At 34.8% G+C, this 21,516-nt stretch overlaps 1 protein-coding gene across 1 annotated transcript in view; it reads left to right on the top strand.

Annotated features, from left to right (window-relative positions):
• The window catches only part of SEMA3E (semaphorin 3E), a 250,538-nt gene that overhangs the window by 134,372 nt on the left and 94,650 nt on the right, over window positions 1–21,516 (top strand). Inside the window, exon 2 of the mRNA XM_003782630.2 lies at window positions 15,280–15,440. Coding sequence (XP_003782678.1) covers window positions 15,280–15,440 — 161 coding nt within the window. The remainder of the gene's footprint in view (window positions 1–15,279; window positions 15,441–21,516) is intronic.

The following is a 21,516-nucleotide window of genomic DNA, read 5'->3' as shown; positions in this document are numbered from 1 at the left end:
GATATCATCTATTTATTTTAAACCTAATTCTAAGGGAGAATATGACATACATTTGTAAAACAGTCGTGTTTTACCATTTAGTTTTAAATATTCCATGAGAGCTAATCCTTTGAAGTAGAATAGTCAAAAAACGGATTTTAATATATTTCTGTACAATGAATCCTTTATATACACATGCATAACATTAACATTAAGTAGTTAAATACAAGTAAAGTTTTGTCATGGCAGACAATTTTATAGAGGCACGAAAGTTATTTTAAGGAAGATAATTTAGATGATGATTAATCCTATAGCATGCTGACTATTGTAAGACTGAAAGACAGAGAATTTTATAGGACTTTTAGAAATCTACTTCCTTCCTCTCCCCTCCTTGAAGTAAGTTTTAAGTTCTAATATTAGAGAGAAATATTATAGAATTTCACTTATATTTTTGGCTTCTTTAACTTTTGTTTTCACAATTTATGACATATTATAAAACATTCATTACTCAAAATTCTGCAATTCCACAAACAAGGGTCCAGAAATCAACACAGAGTCAAGTTAGGCAGAGGACTGAAATGTCGGTTTTGGGTGAGTCATTTTCCCTCCATATGAAAGAGTCTGACTCCACTGTGGGAAAGGCTACACACTTCTCATTCCCATATATGGTGGTGCCTAAGAATTTATTGATGTCCAAATTCAGCCTCTGGAGGACTGAGAATCTTTGCCCACTTCTGATTCATCACATTTTACATCTATGTGGGTCATTATAAATATAACAGTTTTCCTAAACTGTTAATTGTTTAACTGGTTATTTACCCTGGGTAATCCAGAGCCAACTTTATGAAAAAGAAGACTGAGAAAAAAAGAGAGTTAACTTTACTTACTAAAGCAAAGACATATCAAACTTAAACTCTCTTCCAACACAGGTGAAGCACAAATTTCTACATTTAAGAACTGTATTTCAACTTCCTTCATCTTTTAACTATGACTTTCATAATGTAAAATTGAACAGTTTGAAAATTTCCTGAATTCAAATGTGGTGGGATGCTGTCAGGGGACACGGCAGCTTCTGACTTACCCCCAGAGATACCAACACTAAAGCAGTTCATGGAAAAGTACCAAGTTCTCCTTCTCTACAAGTTCCAAATGATCCTTATTGCACATACTTGAAGGACCGGGCAAGGGAAGAATTCAAAAGAAACGAAAGTACCACTGAAGAGGATATAATCGCAATGATGATTACTCAAAGCTATGCAGCTCAAAGGCCTAGATTTTGCAGTCTCTATGTGTTTTGTTGAGTTCGAGCTTAACAAAGGGCAGTGCAAAGCCAAGCCTTACTGTTTGTATGTACAGTACTTGGGCCAAATATCAGATGGTGGAGCATGGTATGTCATAGAGTAAAGGAAGGCACCTTGTAACAATTGCCTTAACACTGAAAAACATACCCTGAGGTTTGAAAATGTTTCCTGATATGACATCAGTTTTTGAAAGAAGCAAAAACCCCTGTAACAAGTGGCCAGTTAGGACGCAAAAAGATACACAGCACGGTTAATCATCAGGGAAATTAAAATCAAAACCACAATGAGCTATCACTTGACATCCCCTGCAATAACTATATCGTATAATTAGAAAGGGAAGTAATAACAAATGCTAGGGAAGGATGTAGAACCCTTATATGTTGGTGGTTACATGAAATGGTGCAGCCATTTTGGAAAACAGACCATTTTCTGAAAAGGCTAAATGGAGAGTTGTCATATGTTTTCGTAATTCTACCTTTAGGTCTATAACATCACTTGGCAACAAAAAGAAAGGAAGGGCTAATACATGCTATGGATGTGTGAACCTTGAAAGTCCTGTGAACTAAAAGGAGCCATCTCAAAATATTAATTGTGTGATCCAGAGGAAGCAGAAAAATTAATAGTTGCCTAGAGCTATAGGTGAAATGAGGAGGAACTGCTGGGGATAATGGGATTTCTCTTCAGGGTGATGAAAATATCCTATCGTTAGAGTATGGAAAATATCCTATGGTTAGATTACACAGTTGCAAATACATACACCCAAATCCACTGCATTTAACATATTCAATGTATAACATATGAATTATACCTCAATGAAGAACTCCTGAGTCCAGGATATTCCTGGGAATTTACTTGAAAAACTCTTCTGCATTATCAGGCTGTTGGGGTGTGCTCTTCAGCTGTGTCATAATTTGAATCGGTGGATACTCCAGAAAGATCACCACTGGGAATGGAGATATTTGTTGGAAAAAGAAAAGAAGTAGAAGCATTACGAACACCTTTATGCACTTACCTAAAAGAAGAGGGAAGACTTTAGGCAATTTCTGTGATTACTTTAACATCCACGTGGATGTTACAGAAGTGAAAATAAAATCATAAATAAAGATCCTCAGTGCCCTTGTTTCTCCTCCAGTGATAGGAAAAAGCAAAGAGAGTTTGAAGACTACATGAGATACAAACACATCACACCAAAACTGACCTCAGAACACTTTTGAAAGAGACCAATTTTATAACATAATTCATTTAGTGAAAGCTTGGAAGATGCTGGGATTGGCAGTACCACAAACTGAAGTTGTCTGTTAAGAGAACACAGCGAAATAGCTAACCTAAGCATCTGGCCAGCACCTGAAAGATAACAAAACTTTCAGAATAATAAATGATGTCTAGGGCTGGACTACGTGCCAGAAGGGAGGCACAGACTGATGGTGGCCTATATCCATGACCTAGATCGCTAGGGTCTACTCCAACCTCCCAGAGCCTCGGAGCCCACAAGACAAAATAATTCTGAATACTTTTCCATAGGGTAGTCTACTAATTCAAAATACTTACATGAGTCATTCTCCAGGTTTTTCTATGGATGTGCATTAGTAAATCTATTGCAAAATGATCTAACAGGAGAAGCATTTACAGTGAATACTTTGTAAATATTTTTCATTGTGGGACATGATTGCTATACTCTAATGTAGACTGTTTCTACTAAATCTAAAATCTCGAAGCTAAAACAATCATTTTTTAATGAGGTATGGCAGTTGTGAACTTTAATGATGTTCTTTCTTATAGTGTTATACATGGAAGAAGTTTAAAGGGCATTATGTGGCTCAAACTTGCAAGATGCAAATATGTGTATCACAGATCAAGAAAATCTAAGTCGGGGTTCATCTTGTTTAGATTTTGTTTTTTAAAGGAGGTAAAACACTAAAAATTGAATTACCTTCCAGAGGCTAAGATTATTTTAATAGATGAACATGCTTTTACTTTAATATCTAAGGAATAGTTTTTCTTGTCTATTTGAATGCTTTGATTATCCCCTCTGAAGATCTGTTCTTTAGCCAACTCTTGTTTGGCCTAGGAGAAGATTTCTTTAGCAATTTCTTCTCAGGTATGAGACCACAGTCATTAAGGTGTTGGCCAGAACAGAGGTGATGGTGAAATCTTTTATTTCTCATGAAGTGATCGTTATCAGTATTCTGGATTAGACAACAAATTATGATACCTTCCTGGGTTTCCCCCCCAAATTATACTCCTGTTAGAATGTTAAGATTTTCCTCTGAAAGTTTAATTTTCAGATGTTTGAAAGTTTAGTTGATATATTTGAACTATAAAAAATCCTCTTATATTAAACATTTTAGTACCAAAAACTTCAGATGGGGACAAAGCAACTTTAATCCCATAGAGATAGAGGCAGTGGATGTAATCGGAAAAATCATGAAATGTAAAGATGAAGGATCCTGAAATGTCTGAAAAGAGGCTTAATTTCACTTACAATAAGAGAAATTTAAATTTTATTTTCCCAATCAGATCAGCAAATCATAAACTATAACTACACATGATTTGTCAAGGCCAGATAGAGACCATCCATTTCATATATAGCAGTGGAATTTTAAATTGATATAATCTCTATGTGGGCAAAGTTGGCAATATTTACAAAAATTAAAAATTCATGAATTTCTTGATTCAGTTCTACTCTTAAATATTTATCTCACAAATATATTTGCACATATATAAATTGACACATATTATACATTGTAGTACTGTTTTAATAGCCAAAATTTGAAAGAATTCAAATGCCTATCATAGGTTATTCATAGGAAAATATTATGCAACTATAACCTCTCTAAGCTTCGATATGGGAAGATTTCCAAGTTATTTTAAGTGAAGAAAAGCAAGGAAAGTTGGGAAGCTAATAAATATTTGTAAATATTATTTGTTATATATGCATAAGAAAATCTGGAATAATGCTCAAGAATTTATATAGTATTCATCTATTGAGGGCAGAAGATTAGGAAATAAACAAGCGAAGAGTCCAGATGGAAGGAAGTTTATTTTATCATTATAAAGACTTATCTTATTTTGATTTTGAAGTATAACATGTATTTTCTTTAAAATAAAAATAGCAAATATGCTTTATCTCATCAAGTACATAAGTTTGAAAAAACTTATCTCTAAAATTAGTTTTCAGAACTAAAATGGGTAATAGTAAAACCTAATGTGTATTATTTTTAAAGGATTATGTAGATCCTTAATGTTGCTCTTGAACTCCAAATATGATTCCCAACACAGTGAACACGAAATGTACAGTCGACGCTTCAACAACGTGGAGTGACTGGTGCTAACAAAAAGTGCAAGGATAATTTTTGAATCTCCAAAATAATTAATTCCTAATAGCCTGCTGTTGAGCAGAAGCCTTACGGATAACAAAGTTGATTAACACATTATTTTGCATGATATAAGTATTATATACTGTGTTCTTACAACGAAGTCAACTAGAGAAAAGACAATGTTATTAAGAAAATCATAAAGTATTTACTATTCACTAAGTGGAAAAGAATCATCATAAAACTTTCATCCTTGCCAATCCTCGTGTTGAGTAGACTGAAGAGGAGGAGAAGGAAGAGAGGTTGATCTTGTCTCAGTGTGACAGAGGCAGAAGATATGAAGAAGGGGGAAGTGGGGCAGGAGAGGCGATCACACTTGGTGGAAATGAACAGAAATATATTCATGTATGTCTCAATTGTTTGCTTTTTCATTTCTCTAAGAACGTTTTTACATGGTACCAATCCTTCTTACGCCATTTGCTTTAGTTTCACTGAAACGTCACGTATCACAGAAGCATGTATGTTGTAAAACAAGTTAAAAGTAATCTTGAATGATTAGAAAACTTCTACCAGACATCTGATGTCGATTCGGTTGTAGGAGCTGCTGCTTCTGCATTTTCTACCTCATCATTTGGCAATGGTTCGGAAGCATTCATCTCTGTCAAGTCATCTGATACAATTCCAGTGGTGCTATGTCTATTGTCTCTTGAATTTCTCTGAAATCCATATCTTGAAAACTTCCATCCCCCTCCCCCATTTTTTGGGCCACATTCTCAGTGTCTTTGTTTCTTCAATTGATTTTGTTGCACATCCTGTGAAGTTATGCACAACATCTGGACACAGTTTTCTCCAGCAGGAATTTATTGTTTCAAGCTTGATGGCTGTCGCAGCTTTTTCTATAACAATGATGGCATCATCAGTGGTGTAATTTTCCAGACCTTCATGATGTTCTCTCTATCAGGGTCTTCTTCCATAGTATTGACAACCCTTTCCATACAGTACTGTGTGTAACGAGCCATAAAGTTTCTTATGACCCCCATTTTATTGGCTTAATAAGAGACTTATGCTTGGGGGGCAAAGTGACCACTCTGGCACCATTAGTGTTTAAATCTGGGGTTCTGGATGGCCAAGGACCCTGTCCATTATCAAAAGAACTTTAAAAGGCAGTCCTCTACAGGCAAGGATACTTCCTGACTTCAGAGACAAAACATCAATGGATCCAATCTGGAAAAAGTATTCTCATTGTTGAGGCCTTCTTCATGTACAACCAAAAGACCAGTAGCTTACGTTAATCTTTTCCCTTTAAAGCTCAGGGGTTAGAAGCCTTATAGATAAGGGTAGTCTTGATCATAAACCCAGATGCATTTGCACAAAACAGTAGAGATAGTCTACCCCTGCCTGCATTAATCCTGGTGCTCCCTTCTCTTCCTTCCTAATAACTGTCTTTTATGAAATTTTGTTCCACTTATATCTGCATTAACATAGATAGATGTTCAGGAAGATATCTTTTCTTCTCAGTGCTTTTCTCTATGGCATCTAAATATTCATCTGCTGCCCCTTGGAAGAAACTGCTTCTGTTATCGTAACTTTTTGTTTTTTAAAAGCCAAGCCATTTCCTAAAATTAATCCAACCATCCTTTGCTGGTACTAAATTCTCCAGATTTAGATTATCTTCCTTTTGATTTAAGTTGTCACATATTAACTTTGTTTTTCTTGAATCACGTCTATAGTTATATCTTTTTCAAAGAAATCCTGTACCCACAAAAAATTCATTTTTAGGGTGAGATAAAGTATTTCAGAAAACATACAGTTTCCATGCCTGTTGGCACAGCAGCAATGATGGCTTCACAAATTAAAAAAAATTTTTACAGTGGTTCTTAAGCTAGATTCATTTATCTTGAAACGGTAGCATCCACATCTGCAAACCTTAATTTATGGTCCATAGTAAGCAATCCAACTTTTTCTTTTACTGTTATGACTTTTTTAGCATTCTGGTAGCACTTCCAGCCTCACTAGGGGCATTTCCAGTGGGTTCCATGCTTTGCTTCAAGGTTTACAGTATTGCAGTAAGCATGGTTAAAAAAAAAAGTACATAAGGACACTCAAAGCATTTGAGCTCCCTCAGTACAGTGCGCACTGTAGTTAATATTATGCAGTTGGGATTTCAGCATCCTTATGCTTGTTTACATTTCTCCTGACGGTGGATGGTGCCAATAAGTCTGTGTGTGTTTGTAAACTTTGATCAGTTTTAACTTTTTATGATATATTTGTGTACATTTTATGGTAGGAAATTATAAAATAGGCTAGTATCTACAAATACATTATACATTCAGGACATAGCTTTTTTAAAATTTTCTTTTTTGTTTGGGTGGTGGGAAGAATTTCCAGGCTACTCAGTTCATCTGTGAGTTTATTTTCAATTGTTTCAAATCTCCAAAAATTTTTCTAAGGTATTTATTGAAAATAATCTGGGTATAAGTGGACCTATGCTCTTGAAACTCATGCTGTTCACTTAATTCAGGGTCCCCTGAGTATGTGGGTTATGTTTAGGGTACTATTCACATGAGGCTCGCTCCTTTAGCATCAAATGAAATAAAATATGATTATAATTAAAAATTAGGTGGTAATCAAAAATAAATTTTAAATCAGTGGCTTTTAGGAAGTAGCCCTTTCTATTCTATTATTTTTTAATAAGCTAAGTAATTTAAGTACACTGACACACACACATGATACATGGATAGACAATGAATCTGTCTGAAATTTTCTAACAGTGACCCCTTGTTCCTAAGGGAGGTCAGTGACCTATAAGCCAGAGTATCACGTATAATACTGAATAATAATATTTAACATAGGATAGGACTATAAGGCACCTTAAAATTCTGAATTACATTATTTTGTTTTTTTTAACCAAAGAAATAAAAGACTATACTATGGATAGACTATTCCTATGTACATTTGAACTCTTTCATTTTTGTTGGAAGTATTCTATTTATGACTGAAGCATGGGGCAATATAATGTGAATTGCATGCTCTTGACCTGTAAGAAGGATAGAATCTCAAAGTCCAAAGAAAGCATGAAAAGCTCCTGCCATTGCTCGTTGCTGAAAAGAACAATTGGCAAATCATTGACCCTTTTACACTTTTAAGAAAACTATTTGCTTTTTAAAGCTATTTTTAAAAGCTATTTACACTTTTAAAAAAGCTAATTGCTTATTTCTTTACCAATTAGTTTCAACATTATTACAAGCCATTAGTGATTATCAGTCAAATCTGTCAAAATTACAAAGCATGTTGTAAGAAACTTTTATCCTTTTTTGTCATTAGGATGTTTACAGAAATTTCTAGTGGCTCTGTTCCTACTTCATTTTCATTAACAATGCTTACTACATGGGCAGTTCAATATTTTTTTTGGTTGGACTAATGTTAAGACATATACTGAATGAAGTTATTAATTCAGAGAATAATGATAAGTTTACTCAAAGACATAGGTTTCAGGAAATCCTTACTTGGCAGGTGGCAGGGGAACAAGATGTATGCATTCAAGAAGGAATCATCTTTCTCCTGGAGTCTGTTTTTCTCTGAACACAAAAAATGTGTACTCTTCCCTCCCCTAAGTTACACATAGAAGTGTAGAATTTAAATATATTTTGACAAAGTGTAGAAAACTGTCTTCATAATGCATTGATGTCAGTGAGTTTTAAAACTGTTTCCTTTGCTGGGTAAAAAGAAAGGCCAGGAGAGGAAATGACTAAATCCTCAGAGTCTATCTCCATTGACAACTGATAATTAGCACACAGCTTAGCCATAATAATTAGTTCCCTCTTTAGAAAATTTCCGGATAAACCCTTAGTTGGTGTAATTCAGTTTCATCTTGTTTCTTTGTCCATTCCCTCCCTAAGTAATTCATGTTATTTTTAGAGTAGGAAGAACTTAAGATGAGTTCGATCCTTTCCACTGAATCAGCACTATCCATTATTCGCACTGTGTTTTCTGGAGATTACCTGAGATTAGCGTTTCTTTTGTCCTTCTCTTCCTGTATATATTCTGTTTCTTTCATTCAGGCAGCTTGAAGCAGTGCAAAGGGATAAAGAAGTTGGCCATTGCTTGATAAATATACCAAGTGCATGCACTGTGCTTTGGAGCTAAAATCATTACTCTGACTTAAAGTACAGGCTCTAAAACTAAAAAAGGAAAAATTCTTCAGGAGGGAGGAAAGCTCTTTGCTTGCCTTTGTTCTGCCTTTAGCATGCACCCCAAACTGTTCGGTACATTTTGAAACTCTGTGGTAAATTAGGTAAACACATTTCCATTTTCTGAAAAGTAACATATATAAAACTAAAATGTTGTGATTAATGTCCAAGCGTTCTGAAAAATCTGTAGTCTTTTGAGGCAGTTCATGAAATACAAACTAAAGCTAATTATGATTAAAATAAGTATAACCTGAATTGATGTTGCTATTATTTTTGCATTATAACAACATAAAATATTTAATAACGAAAAAATCTTCCATTCTACCTATTTATTTCAAACTCTTCCATCTTCAAAATGCACTTGATTTCTGACAACTTATAATCCCTTAATAGACTATACTTTTCTTAGTTGCTTCTGTAGGGAGTTTTACATGTTATGAATTATGGAGTCAGAGTTAGGAACAAGCTTTTAACAAACCAATCTTTTTAGTCTTTGACTCTGGGACCAGCACTGGGAATGGCTAAGCTGTGCAGGAGTTCACAGTGATGATGAACACCCTATCTCCCATGCATGTCTATTTATTTTTTTATTTTTTATTAAATGTTAGCTGTGTACATTAATGCAATCATGGGGCACAGTATGGTGTTTTCATACATAAACTGAAATTTTTCAGCAAACTGGTTAACATAGCCTTTATGTCATTTTCTTAGTTATTGTGTGCTATGTTGTGTTAAAGTATCCAATGTACACAGCCCTATTATGAAACTAATTTATAGCTTTCATATGAAAGCTATAACCTAATATAGCCTAAGACTATAGGGAGGAGGGGAGGGGGGTGGATGGATGGAGGGAGGGTGATTGGAGGGATCACCTCTTTGGTTTGTCTTTCAAGGGTACAAGTGAATTTTTCTAAAAGTAGAATATAAACATCTTAACGCCCATGCATTTCTAATAGCAAAACTCTCCAGTTAATTTCTCTTATTCAAATTTTCGCACTAACACTGATCAAGCGACAGCTATGTGCTAAATCCCTACACACTTCTATTATGCATATAGAAATCAGGAGATTAAAAGATTAATTTAGATAACTATCTATGGGCTAGACATTTATTAAGTGAAACATAATTGCTCAATAAATGTTAATTAACTGTCATTTTCACCTTAAGATTCAGGAACAGTATCCATTAGATACAATTTTGCTGTTAGTAAAGTAATACATATTCATTCAAGAAAAGTTGTAAAATACAGAAATGTTGCATTGGCCTCTAGAAGACATCTAATAACAATAACCTGAAACTCATTTTCACGGATTGTTAGTTTATTTCCATTAGTTTTTAAAAATATCATTAAGTTAATATTTTCATATGCATTTTGTTGAATATTTAATGAGGCTGAATCATTTTTATATGTATTTATCTGTGTCTTTTTTAATGACACACTATTTACAGAAAAGAGGTTTTTTTTGTTTCTTTAAAATAGTTTTGTAACATTAAAAAAATAATTGATTTTCACATGCTGTATATATGTATTTTTCCAATAATTATGTTTCAGCTACTTTTGTAAATCTTAGAATTATGATTTATCAAACTTTACTGATTTTATCTTTTAATTGCCTTTATGTTTATAATGCTCTTTTAAGAAATAAGGTAAAATTCAGTTTTTAGAAATGCAATATGGAAAAGATAGATGAATATTTCTCTATCCCAAAAGAGACTGGAATGAAAATACTCTTCTCGATGTTGATATGAAGGTTTATTCTCCAATAATGTGAGTGACTTTAATAACCCAGTTGTTGTCAGAAAAGACATTAGATCAATATTATCTAGATCAATTACTGAAAAACTCAAATTATCATTATTGGCAGATAGTCCCCCAAATGTCATAAGATTACATTGAAAATCTGTAAGGTCAGCAGAAAATCTATAAAATAGCAATCTTCTAGCCATACAGATTATAACAAATTTGTGTGACTATAAATTAATGACAAAGAGACTGAATAAATTTGCCTATGAAATGGAAACGTGGTTCATGGTGGCTGCTCTGACCCCATATACACTAATTTATGGGAACCACACTGTTTACCATGTGGTTTGCATATTTGACCACAGATGGAAAATTGATGACAAAGCAGCCAATCTAGAGGAAGCCAGAAATCTATACATTGTGAACCCTGGGTGAATCAATTACATTCTTTTCCTTGAGAATTTGAACTGAGAGGGACAGGAACTATTGTCATACAGAGGTGGAGTGGGAGTTGAAAGGTCATGTACAACTGGAACCCAACAGACATATTTGGCCATGACAAACTAATGGGCAAATGCTTTAAAATTGGTACAGGAGTGACGTTAAGAGAGAGAAGAAAAGATGCAGCTCCTCCTAAGAGATGAGTCACCTTGGTTTCTATTAGGTTTCCAATTACCATAAGGCCTGGCTTTCTGTCCTTGCATTTGCATCAATCTAATTAATCCCCATTTATTGCAATCATCAGTGTTCTAACATGGCCGTCCCTGGTCATACAGCCACTTTTGGTAGAAGGCATTGTGATCTGAGTTCAGCTGGTTGTATTAAGGGGTGTAATTATAAACAGAAGTATGCAATGTGTCACCTCATTTCTTAGTGATTTTGAATGTCTAGGATAGTATTTTTTATAAGACAACCTTAGGAGAAATTTCTCTTAGTTCTTACCAGGAAATGCTCCTGAGCAACTGTAGCATTCTTCTTCTTCTTCTATTCTAATCAATTTTACTTTGGATTTTAGGAAGGCTGGGGTCAATTTTGGGATTCACTTTAATAGTGTATTGGATATTAGAAGATGACTTTTGGTTGAATTTTTTTCCAGCCTTCTCATCTCATTCTATTTTCCTCCTTTCATCATTCCTCTAGAAATGTATTTGTGTGTTCAATTGAATCTACTTGTACAAGTAATCTCATATACTCTTTGGAAAGAGGAAAGTTAAATAACCAAATAAAAGAAGAGCAATGGAGTTAATGTTGAAGAAATGTTATAAATTTTACACACACACACACACACACACACACATAAAATGGATAACATTTTCTGGCTTAAAGAATTACAGCCAGTTAGGAAGAATAGGTTAGGTCTTAGAGAAAACTGAGGATCAAGGTCAGGATTTATGCCTATAGAAGTAAACAAGAAAAATATAAACCATTGCACTCATAATGTTTAGTATGATGGTTATAAAACAATATAGCTACTGACAAGTCTGAACTTCTTGAGAATTCAGTTATTGGCACTGTTCTGTTGTATGTTATCGGTTAGGGTAGAGTGTGGCAGAATCATTCAATATACTTCTCTTGTATTGGGGAAAGTTTAAAGAAATTTATAGCCTTTAAATTAGTATTTATATGTTTTTAAAATAACTTTAGAAATCATTCTAGAAAGTATCTTTATAAATGATTTAGTATTTCTTGACTTATTGCTTAAGTTACGTGATGATAATCAGTTTTATGTATCTAAACATAGTTTAGCGGAAGTTTTCTGGAAGATCATATGAATGAATCAGGCTAAATACTCTCTAAAATTCTTTTTAACTGAAAAATTATTCTCTGGCACTATACTGATTAAAACATGTAAGTTGTAAATGAATTTTCTAATCCCTTCCCATTAGGCAAGGTAAATATAGAACATGTGATGCTTAGTTCATTCATTGGCTACTCCCTTTGTTAACCTTCCAAAAATATAGGTTCAGCACTATCCTTTAAAGGACTATATAAGTCATCTCTATGTTAGGTTTTCTTGTTTTGTTTTTTCTTTGTACATTGTCTTATTATCTTCATTATAGAAATGCAATTTAATCAAAGAATTTTAAAGGGAAACCCAATCTAAGGTGACTAAGACATTGTTAAAGTTTATGCAGGGAATTAGTGTCAAAGTCAAAATTAGAACTTCGTTCTCCAGATTCTCATTCTATAAGACTAATTTATAACATACATGTGTTTTACTTTGTCATATTTTGAACATTTTTTTCATTGTGATAGCATATAGACATAAGATAGTCATTAAATTTCTAGGTACCCAAGTTTCTCCATCCATAAAATAAAAGACATTGGTAATTTAAACCATTATACTATTGTATACTGTTTTAGAAAAAATATGAAGATGATTAAAAAGGAACATTTACAAAATTTCCATTTATTGGATGACTTCAGTTCTTTCCCTCTCTCTACACAATGTAAGCACAGAAACAACGGGTCTATCTTTGTGATTTTATAGAATAGACTTGACAGAGAAGGAGGATGGATTAGAAGAGAGTTAACGTGGGTTGATAGAGGGAGGGTTAGTAGGGGGACCACACCTATGGAGCTTATTGCAAGTACAAGTTGGATCTATCAGGTGTAGAACACAAATGTCTTAACGCTGTAATTGGGTAAATGAGGTGAAGGCTATGTTGATTAGTAGGATGTAAGCACTCCCGATTTGTACAAATAATCAACACATTGAATCCCATAATGACATAAATGTATTCATGATCTATGTACAAATGACTTAATAAAAAAGAAAAGAAATAAAAAAGAAAAAGAGAGTTAATGTATCAGAATAAAATAACATTGATAGTTTAGTAACTAGTTTGTTATTGACAAAAAATGGGAACCACCACTTTTTGAATTTTAGAATTACAGTATGCTTAGCAGAAATTGGCAAGTCATACAAACAAGTAGAAAACGATGTCTCTCTTGCCATGTGTTTGCAGAGGTAATAACGTGCTAAGGACTTCGTTGGGAAGCAAAGAGGGTCATTTCTGGATGAAATTCACTCATGGAGTGCTTACTAGTGATTGGGCTGCCCCTTATTCCAATTCAGACTTTTTTTTTTAGTAATGTCACAGACTACTCCACTGTGGAAATACTTTAAAGTAAAGCCTTCTCATTTTCATCTTTTCATGATTTTCTTTTATTTGCAAACAAACTTAGTCTCCTAATCTCTGTACCTTAATGATTATGGTACCTGCATAGTTTAGAAACCTATTAATTCTTGCTAACACATAATCATATATGTTGTCAGTTGTACCTATTTGCATAATGATTTGCTTTGCTTAAAAATTTGAAAATTTTAGCAACCTATTGTAATAACTGGGAAACCTCTGGGAAAGTGTCCACTTAGCAGCCCTCTTAGAAAATCAAATGCTAATACATACAGACAATGTATAATGGCAACAGACGCCTCTGATCTGTATTTTTTTGTAATATTGGATCACAAAATGTGCTTCTTTTGCTGTATGTCAATGCCTAGCAGGTAAAACAATATGATTCAACTTTGACAAAATTATTAAGTAGGAAAAAAATTTGTCTTACTGGGTTAAATTTCTCAAATTACTTTTTTACTCTCCAAATAAAGCACCTGGTATTTCTTCTTTCCCACCCTCAAAACTGGATATGACTCAAGTGACTGTATTTAATTTTCACTGTTATAAGGAATATATTGTTTTTAGCAGTATTGTTTATTTTAAACTAAAATGATTTAAATCTAACCCTACACCACAAATTTTGGGGCATTAAAACTTTCAGTAGAGATTTGAACAAGGAATTCATTTAGAGAAAAAGTACTTCCTAGTTTGCTTCTCAGAAACAAAAGGTGTAGGAGTGGGCACAATGCTTTCGATTTGTCAGATGCATTAGGCCTGGCTTTTGGAAAAGACAATTATCTTCTAACTTGCGAATATTTCCCAAGGGTACTCCTCAGGAATTCTTCAATGGGCAGGATCTATTCTTTGGGGCAGTATTCTCTGTCATTACCAAAGGGTCTCATATATCATTTTACCAGCTTTAAATACTGAACTGCCACATGCAATTAAATACCTTCAACGAAAAAATGCACACATGAGTGGTTTGCCAGATTCTGACTTCTTAAAATTAAATGCATATCACTAAAACGTACAGTTTTAAATTACTGACATAGGCATGAATGCATGAACCTTGACCAAAATCAGTGGTAGAAAATAGATCCCTACCAGTTTTATCAGAGATTCCGCACTGAAGTGAATGTTACCACGTTTGCGTCTCATTGTATTAACAACCCCAATAGATACCAGATTTGGAAAATTTGGTTTTCAAAGTCACATCCCAAATCAATTACAAGTAACATTCTTTTGATTTTTTTTCACCTGGGATTAAGTAAACACAGCACACTTTGGGTGGGTTCAATATAGATTTGGAATTTTGTTAGAGATTATAAAAGTTGTAAAATATTATAGTTTTCCACATAATACATTAAGGATTGCCAAAGATGATATCTTTATGTATTTAAAAACATAGAATATTTATTTTACGAGTTAACTTAAAGTTCTTAGATTTTTAAATGTATAATGAAAGATTTTAATCTGTGCACATTGAAATGGATTGCAAGTATATTTATGATAAATAAATGTTAACTACTAAGTTTCAGTAGGGATGAAAATAGAACTATGAGAAAACTATGTTATGAGGGCATTTGCATTTTCTCATGTCTTTGTCATACATATCTCTTTGTGTTTCAGAGCTCTTGGAGCTGAACAGAACATCAATATTTCATAGCCCTTTTGGATTTCTTGATCTCCATGCAATGCTGCTGGATGAATATCAAGAGCGACTCTTTGTGGGAGGCAGGGACCTTGTGTATTCCCTCAGCTTGGAGAGAATCAGTGATGGCTATAAAGAGGTATGAAACATCCAACTGTATTTCAGGAAGGAAATGAGCGGGGGAAATTGCAAGGACATCACTTGCCCTTTTTCACTGGGTTGACTATTTGAAATTTTTGAATATTTAGTTTACATAAAATATTCATTAAAGTGAAATCATTTTCAGTACAGCTTACGTATGAATGTTCCTAGCACAACACTGATGTCTGGATTCCCAGAGGCTCTTCCTTCTTGCATTGACATTCCTCTTGTGTAGTGGTGCTTGTCACCACACCCACAGTCCTGAGACCTGCTTTTGGAGCTTGCCGAATTACCAGCAGTTCCTCTGGGCTTTCTTACTCCAAAAATCTAAACTGGAAGAAATATGCACATATGACCTCAACATCATTACCTCATATCGTTCTCTTGGCAACAATGCTCATTTAAGTGGGTGCTCCTTTAACCTGGGGGAAGAATAGACAATATAAAAATAAACAAGTATCCAACATCTTTTGAAAAAGGTTTACTGTGGTAAGGAGGAAGGAAATTCGATTTTATATGCACTCCATACTCATACAGAGAACTGAAATAAATTTTCTAAGACCCCTATCAGTCTTACACAAAACATATAGAGATATTTAGAACACAGTATTTCTTTGGCATAAATGCAAGCATTATGTAATATACTTTCTTTAAAATTGGTTTGCTCCATGTTTGCCAAAAAACTGAGCCATGTCTGTATTTTCTAGTCATTTTTTAAAAATTTTAGTTATTATACAAGGGTACATTATAGTTGTATAACTTTATAGGGTATATGTGATATTTGATACAATGTGAATTTAAAGAGTCAGGGTAATTAGGGTATCCACCACCTTGGGCATTTAATATGTGTGTTAGACACAGTCCAATTCCATCTAAAGCCTTTTTTTTTTTTTTTTTTTTTTTACTTATGAGGAAAAGCGTCATTCCTTGGTCTTGTCAGTTCACTATTCCTAGAGGTTATTGTTTTAAACTTTGCTTTTTCTTTTGGTTCCTACTTCTATATTTCAAAAAAGCATTTGTGTACTATTCTTTATTGAACTCTTTGGTTTTAAGCAACATCTACTAAATTTGGAAAAATTGAGGATTTTAGCTTTCTTATCCTGCAGAGCCACACCTCAAATATCTGTGCCCCCCAAACCCTCGACTTACCTATTCCCTATTATTCTAACATAATTAGGCCACAATTTTTAGTTAATAATTATGTCTTTAAATTTTTATAATTAGGGAAATAGTATTTACTATTGAGCCACATAGTATAAGTTTTTAAGTCTTTTTATTCAATGTTCTAGTTTCTTTTAGTATTAAAAATCATCACATCTTCCCATTTTCTTAGATTCTTATATTTGTTTCACTAATTTTTCACCAACCTTTCTACAAGAGATCTGATGCTCCATATAGTAAAACTTAGCAGTTCATCAGTTAACATTGGTTTGGTTTTTGTTTTCGTTTTTATTTATTATTTTGTGTAGAGACAGGAACTCATTATGTTACACCCGTGGCTGGTGATGAACTCCTGGTCTCCACTGATCCTCCTGCCTCAGCCTCCCAAAGAGTTGTGTTTTGGTTTTTAAATTAAAGAAATCCCTCATGGTCCTATTACCCTGTGCTACTGAAGCTTAGCCTCACAGCCATTCTGGAGGACCTGCTTGGTCTCCCACCTATATAGAGCACTAGATTCCCAGATCTCCTGTCTATCTGAGCTTACCCTGACATGATGCTAAAGCATATCCTCTCCTGGTTTTTTGGAAAAGAATCCAAAGTCAAATTTTGAGTCTTTTAAATTTGAAAATTTTATTATTCAAACTTCACACATGACTGATGGACATAAAATTTCAGGTCGAATTTTTAGGATGCTGTTTTGTTGATTTCAAACTTTCATTATAGCTGCTGAGAAGTCTGATGCTATTTTAATTTCAAAGTTTGGATGTAACTTATTTCCTTGCCTCCAAACTCCTGAGCCCATGCATTTAGAATCCCCCCTTTAATCTGTGTTTCAAAACTTTCTCGTGTTTCTCTTAGTGCCATTCTTTTAGTATCTATTGCACTAAGATGGGGCTTTCTGCTAGAGACCACATAGCCCTTAGCTCTGGAAAATGCTCATTATTTCTGCAATTTTTTTCTTCCCTCCATTCTCTTTATGCTCTTTTTGGGACTCCTGTAACTCAGATTTGTTTCCCCTTTATTGCCTGGCCTTATTACTTTTACATTCTTTGAACAGTTTCTCCTGAATTCATCCATACCCACCCCTCCCCTCTTCCCACTGCCCGGGCTTCGTTTTTGAGAATTTCTGCAGTTATTTTTTTATGAATCAGCTTGCTTCTTGGCTCCTGTCATCTTGTAGGCAGCTAGATTTCTGCTTTTCCTAGTGTGCAAAGCCAGTCAACACTTGCCCATATGTTTTACAGTTTCTAAAATGTTGCTGATATTTCTTTGGCATCTACACTCTAATTCTATTTGTCCTTTTTGGATTATGCCCTTTTAATCTTTTTACTATCATTGGAAGGGTTAGACGATGGAGTAGAGGCAAATATTGCATCTCACCCCAAGTCTTTCCTTTCAACATCTTTATTTGCTCTATAGTTCTTCTTACTTCTCCCTCGGTCTCCCACTCTTGAGATATATATGGTGTAATATATGTGAAGGTTAATGTACCTTCACACACACACACACACACTACACACATATTACCTCTTGCTAGTTAAATTCAATGGCTTTTTCTCTCACTCTTTGGTTGATCTCTTTTCTGCTTCAGTCCCAACTGGCCCTCTTTATTTTTCCCTAGCTATTATCACCTACACAATCTGATGTTTGGTGAGGGATTATCTAAAGTAGGTACTACAAGAAGGCTGCCATATATGGATCTTTAAGTTAAAATGGATAGTACGTGAATACTAAAAGATTCTCTAAAAGCTCTGGCATCCTAGAAGGTTAAAACCTTTGCGTTAAGGATGTGGTTCTCAAATTATAATCTTTGGACCAGGATATATTATTCTTATAGAGTGGGGTCCAGGAATACACATTTATAAAAAGTTTCCTGGGTGATTCTTATGTACCCAAAATCTCATAACAATTTGGTAGAGCTGTTTTCTTGTAGATCAGAAGACCAAGAGGTAACATCTTACTCTTATGTGATTCCCACTCAGAGTAGGGGAGATTGAATGGCTTAATTATTCTCATTTATTGTTGTGTCCTAATTATACCCTCAGGCCTTCAGAGCTAGAAAGACAGGATTTTATGGGGGAAATGACCTGTGAAGACTACATCAGGGTAGGGACCTGGAGTGTGATGAGGTTTTAAAAACTGCATCTCAGACAACCAAATAGAGTGGGATGGAGCCATTAGCCTCAGGGTGCCCTCGGGCCAGGAGGTCAGGGAAAGCAGCTATACAAATTTTAAATTGAATAACTTCCCTGCACTCAAGAATGAATCCTCATTCTGCAAGGCTTACAGCTTACATAATTTTGGGGAACTTTTTGAGTAATAAATTTAGTTCATACTTCTAAATTTCCAAATTGCAAAGACACCTGTCAGATCTGATGTAGGAACAAGTGCCGGGGAGAGGTCCCGAGGCAGATGCTGCTTTAGCTCTGAAGTACCATGGCCTTGTCTACGTTTCATAGTTGTGCTTATCCCCCCTGTTTGGCCAGAGGATTAGCAATAAAACTCTCAATAGGTCTTTTAAGTGTGTGTTTTTAATAAGCACAGAATAGGAGTAAGGTCTACTTCATAATACCCTGTTTAAAAGTGTGGGCGTGAGGAAAGGTTGGCTCTTTAGTGCTCGCCTGGCTCCAACATGTGATGTGTCTGCTTTGGGGCCAAGCTGTCCTCTGGCCTTTGCTCTCTTGATGACTTGCCTACCATTATATTTTTAAATCTCACCTGCTTTGCTTTCTCTGGTCCTGGGCTTCTCAATAGTGGTCGTACTGGCATTTTGCATGATTCTTAGTTGGGGACGGGGTGCCATATGCACCACAGAATATTGATTGCATCCCTGGCTTCTACCTACCACATGCCAGCAGTGCCCTCCCCGTAGTCATGACAATCGAAAAAATTCTCCAGATAGTACCAGATATCCCCTGGGAGACAAAATCAGCCTGAGTCCGAGTCTAGTTTGTGTATCTCCAAGCACCATTCAGATTCTCAAAGACATAGACTCACGTAACCAGGGATCTATCTGGTGACACCAAAGCCCTCTTTCTTTCAGATCAAACATATTGAAAATATATCCAAATCTTATTCTCCTTTTTTTACTTTCTATTTATTTCTTAATCTCTTTTAAAATGTACTGCTTGTACACAGAAGGATACAAAGAACATAAATATGTTAGAATGCACAATAATAAAGCTAATGCCTCTGACCCCACCATGCACCTCCAGAGGAGAATATCTTCAATCCCCTTGAGGGGGCAGCCGCCTCCTCCTCCTTCTCCACCCTATTTGCCTGCATGTTCTTCTGTTGCCCAGTAGCAAAGCCTGTCCTAGATTTTATGTTTATCGTTACCTTGTTTTCATTTTTTAAAATTTTACCATCTGTTTTCCTAATACTGTATGCATTGCCTGTGTATGTTTCCTTGCAGGGCGCACTATTTAACATCACCACTTTCAAGCTGTGTAAAAATTGCCTTTTCTTTTATGCATCACTATTTCTTAGATTTCATCATGTTACTTGCATTTATAATTTATTTGCTGTAGAGAAAGAATAGTGGATTACGAGCACAAGTCAGGCTTTAAGGTTCAAATCCTGACTATGCATGTGTAATATTGGGCAAGTTCCTAAATTCCTCTGTGTCTGTTTCTTCACCTATGAAAGGGGAAATCTTAGTCTTTTCTGAGTATAAAAATGAGTTAATTTATGTAAAAGGCAAAGAAACAGTACTTGGCACGTAGACAGCACTCTGTATAAGCTCTTATTTACTCTGACTTCTCTGTAATATGTTCTGTCATATGAATACAGCACAATTATCTGTCCATTCCATGTTGAAGGACATTGGGTGGCTTCCAATATTTTGCTTTCTGACTGTCACTATGATCATTGGCGTAAGCATCTCCTGATATACACATGCTGGCATGCATTCAGAGGGAATATTCAACACTAGAATGGCCAGTTTTAGAACATGTTACTGTCAAGATAATACCAAATAGCTTTCCAATGTGGTTATACAAAGTTCTGCCCCCTCCACTGTGTGAGTTCTCAGTGATTTACACACTTGCTAACACTTCTTCTGTTGGTCTTCTCCATCTACATATTTCAACACCTTTCCCTTGATTCATTTGTCTATCATTGAACCAATATCTTACTATCTTAGCAGCTGTAATATAATTTTTAATTATTTTAATTTTCAGTTATTTGGTTATAATTTTAATAACCCCATTCTTACAGAATACAATCAGTATAAGAAATCTAAAAACATGAGAGAAAAATAAAATACTACATGTATAATACCAGGTAAGACAAGTGCTATGAAGAAAAATAAGGCATGTTAGGGAAGTACAGAGTAAAAGGGTTGGTAAGTAGAGGATGAAAATCTTAGAAAAAGCTTTTTCTGGAGAAGCAATACGTGTAAAGTCACCCATGTAAAATCACACTGTGCATATTTCCTGGCTTACTAACCAGGTGTGGCTGGTGGCCACCACATTGCACTGCAGAGCTGGAGAAGTGACAGAGTGTGTGGCTGGGGCTGATCTGAAGGACCAGATCATGAAACAATAGACGTCATTACAGCATTGATTTGCCAGGGTAATGGTTGATGAATCATCTTTGTGAAGGAAGGTCAAGAATCTTTAATATCTTTAATTGATGAGAATATGGCAAAGGATGATGGTCGATGATTATAAGGAAGAGGAAAACAGATATGATTGTGATCACATGAACTTCAGGTTTATGTCTGTGATTTTGTTTTAGATATTAATTGGGTAGGCAAGTTTGGAGAGAAGAAAAATTAGGAAGAGGCAAAGTAATCAATAAACATGTCTTTACACGTGAGCTCAGAGTAAAAAAAAAAAACTGCTCCATTAAAGGTGTCTAATAGTAGTGAAGTGGTCATCTTGAGAGACAATATGGTCTTAATTACAGAA

This window comes from Otolemur garnettii, unplaced genomic scaffold (genome assembly GCF_000181295.1).
Source record: "Otolemur garnettii isolate 467f Iridium unplaced genomic scaffold, OtoGar3 scaffold00005, whole genome shotgun sequence".
NCBI classification, from domain to species: domain Eukaryota; kingdom Metazoa; phylum Chordata; class Mammalia; order Primates; family Galagidae; genus Otolemur; species Otolemur garnettii.
The sequence above is the reverse complement of the archived record's forward strand: the minus strand, read 5'-3'. Positions and strand labels throughout refer to the sequence as shown.